Source organism: Pezoporus flaviventris, unplaced genomic scaffold (assembly GCF_033815535.1).
Source record: "Pezoporus flaviventris isolate CSIRO_AGI_PZ_B2104156 unplaced genomic scaffold, CSIRO_AGI_Pfla_v1 ptg000036l, whole genome shotgun sequence".
NCBI classification, from domain to species: Eukaryota; Metazoa; Chordata; class Aves; order Psittaciformes; family Psittacidae; genus Pezoporus; species Pezoporus flaviventris.
The window spans coordinates 9,415,389-9,432,183 of record NW_026892584.1 but is presented as its reverse complement, the minus strand read 5'-3'; the positions used below and the strand labels follow the sequence as shown (position 1 = coordinate 9,432,183).

General features: G+C 42.6%; 2 protein-coding genes across 3 annotated transcripts; both read left to right on the top strand.

Moving 5' to 3' along the window:
* The first annotated feature begins 3,510 nt into the window (after positions 1 to 3,510).
* On the top strand, positions 3,511 to 5,187 carry LOC133274187 (serum amyloid A protein-like). The gene is made up of 4 exons (XM_061463025.1): positions 3,511 to 3,623; positions 3,970 to 4,088; positions 4,348 to 4,486; positions 4,965 to 5,187. The coding sequence occupies exons 2-4, from the start codon at positions 3,986 to 3,988 to the stop codon at positions 5,104 to 5,106; spliced, it is 384 nt and encodes a 127-aa protein (XP_061319009.1). The 5' UTR covers positions 3,511 to 3,623; positions 3,970 to 3,985; the 3' UTR covers positions 5,107 to 5,187.
* Positions 5,188 to 5,500: 313 nt separating this feature from the next.
* SAAL1 (serum amyloid A like 1) lies at positions 5,501 to 15,938 on the top strand. 2 transcript variants are annotated; one of them, XM_061463014.1, is made up of 12 exons: positions 5,501 to 5,694; positions 5,982 to 6,095; positions 7,419 to 7,502; positions 8,968 to 9,047; positions 9,434 to 9,493; positions 9,668 to 9,783; positions 10,884 to 11,067; positions 11,321 to 11,403; positions 11,548 to 11,736; positions 13,957 to 14,153; positions 14,702 to 14,794; positions 15,339 to 15,937. In XM_061463014.1, the coding sequence occupies exons 1-12, from the start codon at positions 5,581 to 5,583 to the stop codon at positions 15,429 to 15,431; spliced, it is 1,407 nt and encodes a 468-aa protein (XP_061318998.1). In that variant the 5' UTR covers positions 5,501 to 5,580; the 3' UTR covers positions 15,432 to 15,937. The 2 variants fall into 2 exon arrangements, with proteins under 2 accessions (XP_061318998.1, XP_061318999.1); XM_061463015.1 differs by having other exon boundaries at positions 5,571 to 5,710; positions 15,339 to 15,938.
* The last annotated feature ends 857 nt before the right edge of the window (positions 15,939 to 16,795 follow it).

Below are 16,795 nucleotides of genomic sequence, written 5' to 3'. Positions count from 1 at the left end.
CTATGGGGAAATCAATTTTATTTAAGATAAGCATCTGCATATGCAATCTGTTTCTTGAAGAGGGGCAAGTCTGCAGTCATTCTATACATCTATAAGCCTGAGTTCAGTGCTAGATATTTCATACAGCAGCATGGCAAAACTCCCTGAAGTGAATTACTGCCCTTGTAACCTTAATGTGCTGTTACTTCCCAGAATAAGCAGTAACTGCATCTGTTATTGTGCCCAAGCTGGGAATTCACCTCATCCCCTTGCTCAATCTGAAATTTACTTGGATTGTGAAATACCTACATTGCAGAATGTTTACGGAATGTAGCTTGCATTTATACGTATTTAGAATTAAAGGGTAATCAGTTTGAGGTTGCTTTTTATTTTAGCTATATCAGAACGTACACTATAGGTGTTATGTTCACGCAGTGTACGCATGCAGCCCCTTTAAGTACTAAGCCAAAAAGGAACATCCCATTGAAACCCTTCTATGTGCTCAGGGGCGGCTTGCCTATTTGTGTTGCAAGAGCGAAAGTTTTTGGCTGCAGCTTGTTTCTGTGGGCCAAGGGCTGTGACCTGGAATGCAGGCCAGAAGGATACTGGAAAGCAGTGCTGGGGCACAAAGTGTGCTTTATCCAGTTACTATAGGGAGGTCCAGCACTGTCACTGCTGCTGCCTTCCTTGTTGGAGACCAGTTAAGGGAATGCAATCCAAAATCTTCTAAAGATCTCCTCCAGTGCCTACCTTCTTGCAATTATCTTCATGTTTGTGCTGTTTGCAAGGAAATTTGGGTTTGGAGAAAATGGAAAACACCTCAGACCACATCATAATACTCAGATGTATCCCTTATGGTTCTAAATGTCTGAGCTCTTGTAGGGAAACTTTCAAAGTCAGTTTTGAAGGCAATGCTTTGTTCTATGTCCCCAGGCAAAATAGCGTATGTGTTAGTGAGCCTATACTCCAACTTATAGGAATAATTTTACAGAGGGTTTTTTGTGTGTGTGTGTGTTTGGTTTTTGTTGTTGATTGTTTTGGTGGTTTTTTGGTTTGTTATTTTTTTGTGTGTGTTTTTTTTTTTCTTTGTTGTTTTTGGTTGTTTTTTTTTTTGTTTCGTTTGGTTTGGTTTGTTTTTTAACTCAAAACCAAAGAGGTGAGCAACAGGGACTACTTGTAGCCAACAGAAAAGGCACTTGAGCTGATATGTACTGTAAGGGCATAAGTCATCACTAGGTCATGAGTAGCATTGCAGCAAAGCACAGCACTCCATTCTCTGCAGTAACTGAGCTGTTACACTGTTAAATATCAGTATCATATGTGGTGGGGACAAAATTACATGCCTGGTCTGCTGTGTTTTGCGAGGTTTCCTTGTCTATTGGGTTAGGGTTTAGATTCTTGTCTCAAATTGTTCCATTCAGAGATAAAGCGTAGTAGATAACATCGGTCCTGACACTCTAGGCCCGTGGAAAATGTTGCTCCTGCTCTTAAGCTAAATTCTTGTTTGAAGTCCAGTGATGCCCAAGGAAGTTACCTGCTGGCACTTTATTAGCTGACTTGGTTAGTGCCCCTCTTGTACCTCATATCCCTGCCCTTCATCTCCAGCAGCTAATAGTTTGAAGTGACAAAGTTGTGAATGGGCCAACTACCCATACCTCTTCTGTGGACAGTTTAAAAAAGCTCTCTTAGACTTCTGCGAGAGACTGATCTGAAATAAGACTCCACTGACCCTTGTGTCAAAGATAGGTGAAATCACATCTCAGTTTCTCATACCAATCTTTTGTCTCAGAGATTGGTGGAAGGAGTTGAGGTAAGACTCTTCCACCATGCAGTGTTTGAGGGATGAGTGGGAAAGAGCTGAGATAAGACTCTTCCATCCATTACCTCAAGGCATGGTGTGAGGAATTGCTGTCCATTATCCCAAGAACTGCTGCAGATGTGTGTGCAGACAGGTGCAGTTGAAGAGCTGGCTGCAAGACCAGGGAAACTGGTCCACCAGGAAAATGTAATATGTGACATGAAGAACAGAGGTACTCCCCCCAACTCATTATAAAAGAGGGAAAAGCTAATCACCAAGAGGCACATCACCAGGGAGCCATTGCCATGCAGATGACTCCAGAAGGACACCTCCGTGAGGACACTCTCCACTGATGACTACTACAGACTCTGAGGGACACCCTCCATGAGACATCGCCATGAGGGCAACTCCATGAGACACACTCCACAGGGTACCTTCAAGGGGGCGACTCCAGAAGGATGCCTCCACCTCCGACAGACTCTTGGGGGACACTCTGCTCCAATACTGACTACAAACCCTGAAGAACTCCCACCAATTACGATGATGACAATGGGTCCCTGGGACACCGCTGGATCCACAGTGTGACTTTTTCTCTCTCTCTGCACCCCAAATCCTTGCTTCATTTTTCTACCTTTTTTCCAATCTGTCCTATCACTATCCCCTTTATTACAATAATTTCCCTTTTTTGTAGTAACTGTTTTATTAATAAACTTACTAATTGATTATGGTACTTGACCTCGTTTGTGTCTTAATTTCACTCTTGGGATCACAAACTGAAACAGGGTCTGGCACTGGGCTTTTCTCCAGTCGGACCCTGACAACTTCTAAAATCATGGATGAGACCATGCAATGTGGAGACATTCTGCACATCGATTCTACAGTGCAACTGCACTCAAACCTAGAGCTTTCTGCAGGGAAAATGGTGTGTCAGTTATTAACCAAGGGAAGTGAGCAGCAAGCATGCTCATAAGTAGAAAGAGCACAGTGGGTGCTCAAACTGAACCATGTCAGCAGGGCCTTACTGCTTAAAATCTAGCAGAGTTGTGGCTGCATGGATCTGAACTTCCCCTTAGGTATAGTATTTACCACTGCATCAAAAAATCTCTTTAGTTTAGTAAACTTGGGCCCTACTGAGCTGAGAGGAACAACAGGATGGCTGGAAGTCCTTCAAGAGGGGTTTGTGAGAGCAAGCAAAGGCACAACGAACAATTCAGGCCTCCCTTATTGTGGCATGAGTGTGTGCTATCCTAAAGCATTATCAGCAGGGACAAATGGAGTTAAGGGCAACACTTCAAGTTTTTCATTCCATCAACTCTGAGATCCATCACATTATCCCATCATGGGAATTTCACTTGTCAGTTCCTGCAGCAGTTCTGGTAATGCAACTGGCTGTTCCTTGTGCACAGATGCAGATCTGATCTTGTGCTTTATGATACAGCACAGATGATCAGGCACCTACTCCTCTGAGCTCTGTCCAGCACAAGAGCTGCACGGAAGTGTGACCCTTAAGCCAAGTGTAACACTTCAAGCAGACAGAACACTAGAGTCTTGAGGCAGCTGCTCAGCCTGCTTGTTATGAAGAGCAAACAGTCTCGTGGACAGCTGACAAAACACCACATACTTTCTAAAAATTGTGTAACAGGAACCATGAGCTTTCAGTAAGGACAAGGACAGGTTTACTGTAATTTCTCTGTTGGAAGTGGAGTGGTGGTGGGGAATTCCGAACCAATGAAAAATATCCTTTCCAGTTTCCTCTTTTGAGGGGTTTGAATTCCTTATAAATACTCTCTCTGAATCTGACACACAATACAAGCCTCATTTCCTTTGGCTTTACCCTTCTGCAGTGGTGAGTGATATTCTGTATTTGTGAGCTCCTTGAATTTGTTAGCTAGTATTTTGGAACAGGGCTAATGCTTTAGCATGTGGGGTTTCTCTGTATTCATTATAGGAGCAGCAGGGAATGCTAAAATCCAAGTTCCTCATGTCCATCTGCCTCTGTGGCAGAACTGAGCTTGTGGTCATACAGAGGGCATCATTCCTTGGGGTTGGAGGGAGTGGGCTCCTGGGCTAGCCACCAGCACTGGGGCAGTTGCATGGGCGCAGCTATGGGTCTGATGGATGCTGGGGCAGCAGCCTCTCAAACGTGCTCCAGAACTCTTCATCTCTCTGACTGTCTTACAACTCTGTGTCAGGCTTGGGCCAGGAACCATGAGGCTCTGTGTCTGCTTCGTTCTGCTCTCCATTATTCTCTGTGCAAGTGCTGACTCACCACTAGCCCGAGGTGGACGATTTGTCTGGGATGCACTGGGAGGTAAGCTGCTGTTACTCCTCGGAGCTGAGAGGACCACAGCTCCACATTAGCAACCCTGCTGTTTGCTGCTGCTGAAGGCCTTGATCATCCCCCACAGGTCCTTTCCATGGGCACACCCCTGTGCAAAGGCCAGTGTGGAGAAGTGCTTCTCTGTGTTACTGCTCCTAGGGTCTTTCAGTTCCTGGCTGAAATGGTACTTAACTATTTCTGGGATGACACTTTAAAGTCAACATCATGGCTGTTTCTCTGCTTTGCTCAGGGGCACGGGATATGTACAGAGCATACCGGGACATGCGTGAGGCAAATTACAAAGGTGCTGACAAGTATTTCCATGCTCGTGGGAATTATGATGCTGCCAAAAGAGGACCTGGTGGTGCCTGGGCAGCAAGAGTGATCAGGTAATGGAGCATATTTGTGTCATTAACACAGGTTACTAAGGATCTAGGCGTTCCAGTTAGAGTGACATCCTTTTTGACTTGTACTCAGCTTTTGACCTAGGACAGTGGAGGGGAAGTAGTTAATGTCTGTGGAGCCTGTCTCTATAGGAACGGTGTCTCTCCTTCACATGAGTGTGAACCTTTCTTCTTGTCCTCCTGAGATACCTTACCTCTGTGTTTCTGGTGATAAGGAGCTCTTTCCTTGTGTCCCTGCTCATGGCAGGGGGTTGGAATTAGGTGATGTTTAAGGTCCTTTCCAACCCAAACTATTCTGTGATAACAGTTATGGATGCCACTGTGGTTCTCAGACAAGGACTGAATATATGCTTGATCTCACTTTGAGAAGCACTGTGGAAAAGCTAGTTTTGCATGACTGAGGAAATCAAGACAGTGTGGTTACATACTGATTGGTTTACATGGCCTTTTTTCTTCCTGCTAGTGATGCCCGAGAAAAATGGCAAAGCGATGTGAGTGGCAGAGGTGCAGAAGACACCCGAGCTGACCAAGAGGCCAATAGGTGGGGTAGAAGCGGCGGCGATCCCAACCGCTACAGACCTGCTGGCCTTCCCAGCAAATACTAATGCCAGCCCGGCAGAGCCTCTCTGCTTCCCTGTTACACCTCTTCTCTGCATCCAAATAAAGAGTTTCTCTTGCAAACTGTCCCCCCTCGATGCTGCCTTACCTTGTGGGGTGTGGGGACCTCAGGTCACAGCGCTGGCTTCGAGGGAACCAGGGTAACTGTCACTTCTTGGGGCGGTGTCAGGACATCACGGTGGCTACCGGCGCTGTCAAGGCGCGGCGGTGTCCCTTGGCACTTCGGCTGCTCTGGGAGCACGGGAGCTGCTTTTCCAGCGGCGAGCGGCTTCCACCGTCAGGAACTCGGCCCGGCCGCCGAGCGGCGAGGGCTCCTGACGGCCTGCGGTGAACGCTGGGCCGCAGCCTCCCGGCGTCCCGGCCCGGCAGGAGGCGCTGTGGTGTGCCGCCCAGGCGGCGCTCTCGCCGCGGACGTCTCGTTGGCGCCGGTGAGGTAGTCGTTGTGGTGGTGGTGTGCCGCCATGAACCGTAACCCCTCGCCACCTTCCAGCGAGGTGGAAGAGGAGGAGGACGCGGTGGGAAACACGGTGTACAGTAAACACTGGCTGTTCAGCATCCTCACCCGCCTCATCGAGGTGCGGGCCCGGCGGGGTGGGGGCGCAGGGAGGGAAGAGAGCGGCGGGCCCGGTAGCGGTGAGCGTTTCGCGGGTGTGGTGCGGCTGTTACCGGGTCCACGGGGATATACACAAGTAGGCTTCCTGCTTGTGTGTTTAGGTTTTGATTATGGTTTTTATACTCTGACTGAAGGGTTAGGTCGTTGTTAGTGATCCATGGCTTTTCTCGGTAGTTGCGTGCATACTGCCATATCCCCAGTGCACACACACCCCACACCACACCCCCCCCCCCCACTGTTTTCTCTCAGGTCATTAGCCCTGAGAAGACGGAGCCCATCGTAAGTCCCGAGGGAATCCAAACGGAGCTGGACGAGGAGCTGGAGAATGACATTTGTAAAGTGTGGGACATGTCGATGGATGAGGTAGGAGCGATACACGGAAGCCAGACTTCGAGGGTGGTTCATAGCTGGGGGTGGCTTCTGCCCTGTGTGTTCAGAGCCCTTCTGAAAGTGGGAGAAGGCACAGAATTATACAGACTCGGCCAGCTTTCTGATTTTGATGGTACTGATTATTCTGTTTAGGCTGATAGTGTCATGTGAGTTATTACACAGTGCAGGTGTCCTGAACTGGCATCAAGCACTCTCATCACAAAGGCTGCTTTACTAGATGAGCAAGTATGCTGTGTACATTCTTAAACCCAGCACTAGTTTGCAGAAGCAGGCCTTCTGTTGTGTACTAGCTGCTGGGGCCCATGCTGCTGTTTGAGGATGTAAGGCCTATATATCTTTGAATATAAAAGAAACAAGGTGGTCTGTCCCATCTTTCCTCCAATTGTCTAATGGATCCTGCAGTGCTGTTGTTTAGGGTCAGCTGTCTTAAATGGGACCGTATTCACACCTGTTGGTGTTCTACAGAAAATCATGTTCAGGACTTGAACCAAAGCTCAGTGTTACTAGAAAACAGCAGCTTAGCTGTAGCAGGAATTAACTCAGGTCCATAGCCTGTACCTTCATCGGTTTGATTATAGAGATAATATTGAGGCCATCTCTAAATAGGTATATTTTTCCTCTAGTAATTATAATGCATCTTGCTGGTAAGAATGACTGAATGACAAGGAACCTTTTAAAGTTTAGCCAGAGACTTGCAGTGGCAATGTAACATAACTTTTTGGTATTTTTTCTCAACATTCTCAGATGCTGGATCCAGTTCTCAAGTAAGAGATACACATACATTTGTAATTATGATTTTATTTCCTAGCTCTTTGGATATTTTAAATAAATGTGGAAGATGTGTCCTTTGCTCACAAGTAGAGAACTAATCTTGTGTTTTAATATGGTAAAATGTGAAGCAGTTTTACTCTTTTGTATGGTCTGATCAAGTATTAATGGTAATCCCTACCCTGGTTTCATTTTGTATGTCTACATCATGTCACTGTCTGAAAATATGATGTTTGCTGAATTCTAAATTGGTGTCTCTGACCCTGTGTTGAGACGGAGAGCAAAAGACACTAAATGTGACTTTTTGGCCCATTGTATAGCAAATCAATGGCACTCTGAATCATCACAGAGGCTGGCTGATCTTGTTTCGTTGAGAAGCAAGGATTATTGGTATTAACTGTTGGGAAAGAATTGATCTCTTTTAGCGAGTTTGACATCTCTTTGATCCAGGGCTTGTGCTGTTAGAAAAGGTTTGATTTTGCATTTTGAAAATGGAGAAGTCTACTTTTTCCTTCACTTTCTCCACAGGATGTCGCTTTATTTCTTCAGGAGTTCAGTGCCCCAGATATATTCATGGGAATTTTTGCCAAGTCAAAATGCCCTCGCCTTACTGTAAGTATGGTATGTCAAAAAGCTGTCCCATATTAATAGCAGTAGTAGATAGGTGTATACATGCATTTGCACGTAGCTCCTTCCTTCTCTCACTGCATGCTTGGATACCTTAGGGGAACAAGAAGAAAATGCAAAATCAAATTTTAAAATTCTTTTTTTCAGGATTTTTAATAGAGTCTAATCAGTAAGTATTTCAGTGATGCTGAAGCTAATATATGTCATTATGATGGACTAAGTTCATGAAACCTAGTTATAAGGTTTGTTATATAACCCAGGAAAGAGTGCCCTTTTATTTCCTTATTACTTGTTTCAAGATTACTCAACAGAAATGGTCATGAATTTGTTTAGTCAGCCGTACAAAAGTGTGGTGGATTGACCGTGGCTGGACACCAGGTGCCCACCAGAGCTGCTTTATCACTGTCTTCCTCAGCTGGACAGAGGGAGAAAAATACGGTAAAAAGGTTCATGAATTGAGATAAGATCAGGGAGATCACTCAGCAGTTACTGTCACAGGCAAGACAAGACTCAGAGAAATTAGTTTAATTTATAATCAACCAAATCAGAGTAAGATAATGAGAAGTAAAGCCAAATCCTAAAACACCTTCTTCCACCCCTACCTTCTTCCTGGGCTTGACTTTACTCCTGGTTTCTCTCCTTGCTCCCACCCCGAGCAGCGAAGGTGGATAAGAACAGGGGTTGCAGTCAGTTCGTCACGCATTTCTGCCATCACTCCTTTCTTCTCACTCTCTTCCTGTGCTTCCAGCATGTGGTCACTCCCATGGAAGACAGTTCTCCATGAACTTCCAACATAAGTCCTTCTCATGGGCTGCAGTTCTTCACAAACTGCTCCATCATGGGCTCTCCCATGGGGTGCAGTCCTTCAGGATCAGACTGTTCCAGCATAGGTCCTAAATGGGATCAGAAGTCCTGCCAGCAAACCTGCTCCAGTGTGGGCTCTCCACTGGGTTACAGCCTCCTTTGGGCATCCCCTTGTTGTGGCCTGAGATCCTCCATGGTCTACAGGTGGATATCTGCTCCACCATGGACCTCCATGGGATGCAGGGGAACAGCCTGCCTTTCCATGGTCTCCACCACAGATGACAGTGGAATCTCTGCTCCAGCAACTGGAGCACCTCTCTGTTGCTTTAATAATAGGGATGCCAGGTTATCATCAAAACAATATACATAGAATATGCAAGCAAAATTGATTTCAAGATATATTTGCTTTTATGGAACACCTTAACACCTAAATATGTGAGTAGTACCTGTCCTGAGTATATTTTATGCCAGTCTAATGGCATCCTGTAGAAAAGTCTGTATCATCTTGGAATCAGTGCATCAGAAGAACTTGGAAATCAAACTGGAAAATGTCTTTGAATCTCTCTTACCTTTGTCTTACTGTTGTGGAAATGAAATTGTGAACTGTGTTGCAGTTGCCTCATTATACTGTGTTTTGACTTTTCAGGAAATCTGTGTGGGAATATTAGGAAATATGGCCTGTTTCCAAGACATATGCATGTCCATTAGTAAAGATGCGAATCTTGGGTAAGTGTGTATGTGCTATATATATGCATGGTGCTGCTTTTCTGGACTCAGAATCATAAAATATATGTTAAAGAAGGAACTAATTTTGCCTGCCATCCCTCGTGTTTATTCACACCTTTTAGGCTGACCATGTTTGTGTAGGAAGTGCTCAGTGAAATTAAAAAAGGATACAGACCACTTTTTTTTGTTTGTTTGTTTTTAATCAGCAGTGAAGTTGAATCTTTAATTTCTAAGTTGGGTAATCTTGAAACACTGGAAATGTGTGCAGTCAGGAAAAGCTGGGTTTAACCTCAGAAGATGACTACACCTATGAAATTCACCTTTTTGTAACCTTTTTTTAAAAAAATACATTTTATTAACTTTTATCTTGTGTTTTCTCTTTAAAGCCAGGTGTTACTGCAACGTTTGTGTGATACAGACTCCCCAACTCTTCTGGAAACAAGCAGGTAGGACATCTCAGAACTTGATGCATCATTAGTGTAGCTCTGCTATGTTCTGAGGCCTGGTAAGAAAACTGACAATGTTTCTGTCACATCGTTCTCACTATTTTGGATTTGCACTTGTACAGCTAAAATGAATGAACTGGCTTCTGATTTGTTAAGTGGGCAATTCTTGTCTAGGTTGTTGTTAACTTGCCTCTCCCAGCCTGAGGTGGCCAATATCTGGGTTGAGAGAATCCGAGAGAATCCTTCTGTGTATGACTGTGTGTGCTTTATCATGTCCAGCTCTACAAATGGTAAGTTGCCAGAACAAGCCGGGAATTAGTGGGTGTTTGCAGAAAAAAAAACCCACCCAAACAAACCACCAAAGTGTGCAGTTTCAAAGCCAGATTTTCAACTGGGAGTACAGAATTTCAAATAAAGCTCATGAATTTAAAGGATACCAAAATAAACTTGTCCTGCCTTTGTAGGTTCACAGATATACCTAAAACCAACTGGGGGAAAAAAAAATAGAGGACAAAAAGCGCTGGGGGGGAATCAAAATAAGTCTCATAGAAGAAATAACTATTTGTCACAGTAAAGGAAAGGACATTGTCCTCATTCAGGAATTTGCAGATGTCATTTCTGATCTTGAAAAAGACCTTATTTAAATTTCTTTTTCTTTTTTTTTTTTTCAAAATCAGTTATGTATGTATGTGTATATCTTTGTCGAGATATATATGGAAACATATATATGGAATGTGAACTGGAAAAATGATTCAGTTACCCTGAATGGCAGCTGAGTACTGCACAGGCTTTGGTACACAAATCTGTCATAGAAAAAATTTAGCAAAAAACCCATTAAGCGCCTAATAATGGAAATAATTTGAATAGCATTTATGTTTTGCATCCAACTCCATTTTAACAGCAGTTATTATTTGTCTAGGAATCCTAATAGTTTATGCTTTTCAAACTTTTGTGTTTTCTTTTTCCTGAGAATGCTCAGGAATCCTGCTCCATCCAATTGCAGTCACAGCCCTACTTAAGTAAAATGCAGATTGGCAGGTATAAGGTTAGCAGAAAACTGCATATTTCCAGCAAATCTTGGAAAGTTTTACTTCCGTAGCAGAAGTTACGACTTTTCAGGAATGTGATTTTATTTTGCAGAATAAAGTTCCTGCTTCATAAATAGCATGATAAAGTAGAAGTCACTGCACTTTCCAACAATCTCTATTTATCAAGCATTTCGCCTGATCTGTGCTACAAAAAAGAGTAACAATCTTCAGTAGGCCATGAAAGAAACTAATATATTTCAGCTGAATTTACTCTGAATACTTTTGTATATTAGAACTTTGAAAGCTAATTTTTGCTTTCTGTTTTTAGTCTTGTTGAAATTTATATATTCTCTCTTGTGCAGTTGAATTGTTGGTAAAAGTAGGAGAAGTGGTGGACAAACTCTTTGATCTAGATGAAGAGCTAATGTTGAACTGGATTAAAAATGGCACTTGTCCATCGGTGGGACCATCTGTAGATGATTCCCCTGAAGAACTTCCAGATTTTAAGATTGTGCCTTGTATACTTGAAGCAGCCAAACAAGTCCGGTATGTGAGATTTCTTTACGGTTTCATGGCTGAGGAAACTCCTTATAACCTTGTTAAGGCCTGTGTCTGAATTCTTTATTTCAGCGGGAGCTGCATAGTGTGACAGGTCACTAGAATACATTTTCCTGTGCTTACAATTTGAAGTGAATCAACTAGTTTGTTAGCAAAAAGAATGGCAGTGATTGCTGATGGTCTTCTGTGTGTCCAAAACACACAGAATATATAATCTTTGCTTTTTGTTTGTTCTGTGTAGATCAGATAATCCGGAAGGACTTGATGTTTATATGCATATTTTGCAGCTCCTGACCACAGTGGATGAGGGTATTCAGGCAATTGGTAAGACACTTGAATTGCTACATATGATGGGACCAAGAATGGCAGTGACTTCTAGGTCATCAGATATTTGATGGGTAGAAAAATTATTTATCTACCTAGATTAAATCTGTTGGGTTGGTGGGTTCTGTTTCTTTCTTTCTGAAGTGCAGGTTCCTGATAGAGGAAAAGAGACTTGGAGTTTGCTGTATGACCTCATTTGCCATGACCTTTGCCAGCCAGATGATCCAGTGATCGTTGTGCAGGAGCAGAAGACTGTATTGGCCTCTATTTTGTCTGTACTTTCTGCTATGTTTGCTTCACAGACAGAACAAGAATACACCAAGATGAGAAAAAGCAAGTTGTGCTTTTTTTTTCCTGGGTTTGGGGGTTTGTTTTAGGGTTATTTTTCAGTTATTTTCACAATTGACTCTATGAGGGGTGAAGGGTGATTAGTTTATTACTAACAGAACACAGAATTCTGTTACCTGTTGGAATACAGTAAGATTCTTTGCTGGTAACTGTAAAAATCACAGCTAGCTTAAAGTTTGGTTACTGGATCTGTCTGAAGAGTTATAGTAATAGACTCTACAGATACTGTCCAATTTTCTCCGTTGGATAAATTAATGAAATTTTATTTATAAATTAATGAAATTTATTTATAAATTAATGAAGTTTATTTAGAAATTAATGAAATTTATTTTCTTTCATGAAATATGAGTGCTTTTTAGTTGTTTGTTTTCATTTTTTTTTTTTTTTAGCAGAGGGAGATCCTGCACTTAAGTCCATCTTTATCACTTGTTACTTTTCAGTACTTTGTCAGGTCTTTAAAATTGAAAGCCTACCTTGGGAATGGGAATCAGGGTCATCTGCAGGAGAAAGACATTGGCAGTTTGGTTTATCTGACAGAATTACCTGGATGCAAATTTAACATTCTAGCCTCTGAGTTACTACTGGAGACATTTTCCTTCTCATATTCCTTACCATTGGAATATGTGTTATAGACAAAGGTTAGCTCACATTAAAAATGGTTTGGATTTTCTGCTACATTTCTGCTTGCTTCTTTAAAAAGTCTTTGAGTGATAACTATAGACCGGTCAGCCTCACCTCCATCCCTGGGAAAGTGATGGAACACCTTATCCTTGGTACCATCTTAAGGCATATCAAGGATAAGAAGGTTATGAGGGGCAGTCAACATGGCTTCACCAGGGGGAAATCATGTTTGACCAATCTCTTAGCCTTTTATGAGGAAATAACACGGTGGATGGATGATGGCAGAGCGGTGGATGTGGTCTACCTTGACTTCAGCAAAGCATTTGACACAGTCTCCCACAGCATCCTCACGGCTAAAATGAGGAAGTGTGGACTGGATGATCAGGTAGTGAGGTGGACTGCGAACTGGCTGAAGGAGAGAAGCCAGAGAGTTGTAGTCTATGGGGCTGAGTCTAGTTGGAGGCCTGTAACTAGTGGAGTGCCTCAAGGGTCAGTACTGGGACCGGTATTATTTAGTATATTCATCAACGATTTAGATGAGGGAATTGAGTGTACTATCAGCAAGTTTGCTGATGACACTAAGCTGGGAGGAGTGGCTGACACGCCAGAAGGCTGTGCTGCCATCCAGCGAGACCTGGATAGGCTGGAGAGTTGGGCAGGGAGTAACTTGATGAAATATAACAAGGGAAAGTGTAGAGTCCTGCATCTGGGCAGGAACAACCCCAGGTTCCAGTATAGGTTGGGGAACGACCTGTTAGAGAGCAGTGTAGGGGAGAGGGACCTGGGGGTCCTAGTGGACGACAGGATGACCATGAGCCAACACTGTGCCCTTGTGGCTAAGAAGGCCAGTGGCATCCTGGGGTGTATTAGAAGGGGGGTGGTTAGTAGGTCGAGAGAAGTCCTCCTTCCCCTCTACTCTGCCCTGGTGAGACCGCATCTGGAGTATTGTGTCCAGTTCTGGGCCCCTCAGTTCAAGAAGGACAGGGAGCTGCTGGAGAGAGTCCAGTGCAGGGCAACAAAGATGATTAAGGGAGTGGAGCATCTCCCTTATGAGGAAAGACTGAGGGAGCTGGGTCTCTATAGTTTGGAGAAGAGGAGACTGAGGGGTGACCTTATCAGTGTCTATAAATATATAAAGGGGGAGTGTCACGAGGATGGAGCCAGGCTCTACTCAGTGGCAAACAATGATAGGACAAGGGGTAATGGGTACAAACTGGAACACAAGAGGTTCCACTTAAACTTGAGAAGAAACTTCTTCTCAGTGAGGGTGACGGAACACTGGAACAGGCTGCCCAGGGAGGTTGTGGAGTCTCCTTCCCTGGAGACATTCAAAACCCGCCTGGACGCATTCCTGTGTAACATTATCTAGGTGTTCCTGCTCCGGCAGGGGGATTGGACTAGATGATCTTTCGAGGTCCCTTCCAATCTCTAACATACTGTGATACTGTGATAATACACAACAATGTCAGTATACACATTTCTTTTGTATAAAATCTGGTGGTGTGTTTCAAAATTTTAATGCCTTGAAAAGATGGGGAAAAATTTTCAGTGTTAAGCTTCCATTTTCTTGTTACTTTGTATTAGATATGCCTCTGATTGGCAGCTTGATTCGTATCTTACAATACATGGAGGGCTGCGGGAAGAGAGCTGGTGATAACTCAAAGGAGTCTGAACAGGAAGAGACTGGAAGAGCTGATGTAAATGACAAAGATTTCCATTTAAAAATTTTGAAGGACATTTGCTGTGAATTACTTTCCAATATGCTTCAAGAATTGACCAAGGTAAGGATAAATCAAATTCTGAGAGGGATTTCTGGAGGGTAGGTAAGAAAAGAGACACTACTATCAATGTGAGTATTTTTCCGTGCAAGTGAAGTTGCATACTGAAAATTCATTAGGAGATTAATCAGAAGGTGGGTAGCACAATATGTATTAGATGGCAGGGACACACAGGCTTTCCGAGATGTGTGCCTTTAGGGTCAAGACTGTGTGATAAATTCTGTAGGTGTATGTTGCCCTTTTGTTTGAATGAAAGTCAATTTATTTAAGAAAATGTAAGAATCTGAATATGAAGAAGAATATGTAAATTTGTGTTCTCCACTAGACTTTTTTATTATGGGAGCATTCAGATTAAGAGTCATACGATCTGTGCGCTTTCAGACCTTTTGTATTTGCTATGGCTGATATTCTCCAGGAACTCTTAAGTTCTGGTGGTTTTACCCATTTTTGAGAACAAAGCACATACTGTAGATACTGTGTGCACCATTTTGAGTTTATTCTTTCACAGCTGTTCATGACATGCTAGTTTTAATTCTTTTTTTATTTTCCAGGAGAATACATTAGAAGGACTACACCAGGGACATTTAAATGAGCAGACATGTTCCTGTGCATTTCAGAACCTCTTACCTCTGTACTTTGCATCAGTGAGTGTGTGACAAGGACTTTCAACATAAGTGAAAAAATACTGCTTGGGTGGCAAGATCTTTCAGAGCAGATGTAGGAGTAGGACAGAATTGCTTGGACACAGCTAATATGCCATTCTAGACAGTCTTACCATCAGCCAGAACTTTGTCTAGATCATCAGCTGATGTAAGGGTAGACTGTGCTGAAATGAATGGATAACTGAAATTTATGCTAGCTGAAAATTTGTCCTGTATATCTTTATAGAATAATTAAGTATTTTTTATAGGGAGGTTTTCTTTGTGTACTTCTAAACAATAGAAGAAGAGTTTGGGGAAGGCAGTAATATTTCAAAGTTTAGACCAACTGAAATTGTGGGGTTTAGAAGGCAGGCATGTGGAACATTATCCACTGTTATTTGCAGTGGCTGCTGCTGGCTGCTGTTGGTGGGAAGGTACAGAAATAGAAAGACCCCCTATACCAAGTGTAATAATATTGTGTCCTATACAAGTTAATTTTTTGTCTTCCCTTTCTCCTTCCCTTTTTGTGTTTGCAATTTATTTCCAGGTGGAGAGTTTCCTTGGAGTTCTGCGTGAGGCTGATCAGACACTTGCTGATAATCTAGAAAAACGTTTCCCAAGCCTGAAGGTTCACTCCTAAGAATGTACATGAAATGTTTTCCTTCTTTGAAGATTTTAACTGTTTTATTAAAGTGTTTTAGAAATCAAGTTTTCAGTAAATGCAGAAGAATGAGGCAACCTCCTTTGCAACAGGTGGCTTTTAAGAAGTCTTCCAGGTAGCCCTGATTAACCTAGGGTTGATCTGTCCTTTATGGGGAAGGAAACAACTGTAAATTCAATTCTGTATCTTCATCCTGTTTGCTCTGGTGGTGAGAGACTGTTGATTTCTGATTGCTCTTCTGTAGCATAGGTTTGTTTTGTTGTGTTTTTTTTTTTTAATAACTCTTGATTCTATGCTTTTCAACTTAAGTTGAAACAGCAACCTGAATGAACTCAACCGAGTAGTTATTTATAATGTGATGCTGGTTTCTTCTAAGTTGCTGTTGGCAAAAGGGTTGGTAGGAAATCCTGGATGTCCTCTGCTTAAGGCTCTTCAAGCACCTGATAAAAACAGAGTTAAATTACACAATTATTTGCATTTTCCTATTTTTTTTTTAATTTTTCTTTAGTCTTACAGATCATATCAGCACCTTGAGCAGGTTCATCACGGTCCTTTAAAATCTTCATACTTCTTACACTAAAACCTCTTCTATACTGCAGCTCTGGGTTGTGGCATTTAGGTCCTGTGCAGTTTAAAGGACTTGAGAATATGGTTACCAATGGTCTATGCTGCAGCTTCCAACCATTGCAGCCAGTTACCTAGAGTTAGACTTGTAGGTCAGGTTTGGTTTTAACCTGTGGCATACTTGCAAGCTTCCTGCTTTTTTAAAGCAGTCTGCACTTCAATTTCAGGGGAGATAAAGGTGTTAGGTCCCTTGTAGTAAAGCCTGTCTATATTCTTCTAAAAGTCTCACTTTTAATTATATTCTGTTTAACTGGGTTGCGTTTTTAGATCACATGCCTGCATGCAGTGCAACTAACATTTTCTGTGTCTGAAAAGACAGTACAGTAACACATCAGCTTCACTGATTCTGTAAATGAGAATGGGAAACAGTTGGTCTTTATAAGGCTTGAGATGTAAAAGAAAATGGGAACCAGAGCATAGAGAATAACTTATTACCATATACGTATTCTCTGGCTCTCCAGGTTTTTATAGAATTCAGGTGCTGGGCCATGTTTTGTTTGCCCTGAGTTACCTGTACATATGGTAGAATACAGTATGTGTATATGTATATAGCCTTTTCATCCAAACTTCCAGTTTTCAAAAATTGCTATTTAATCATTCCGTTGGGCTGCCAGCAGCATCTTAGTTGTCAGCAGGGGATTTAGAATTACAAATATTTGGCTTGTGTCACCAAATGGAATTGCCATGGTTTCTATCCATTTTTGTATGTTATGTTTATT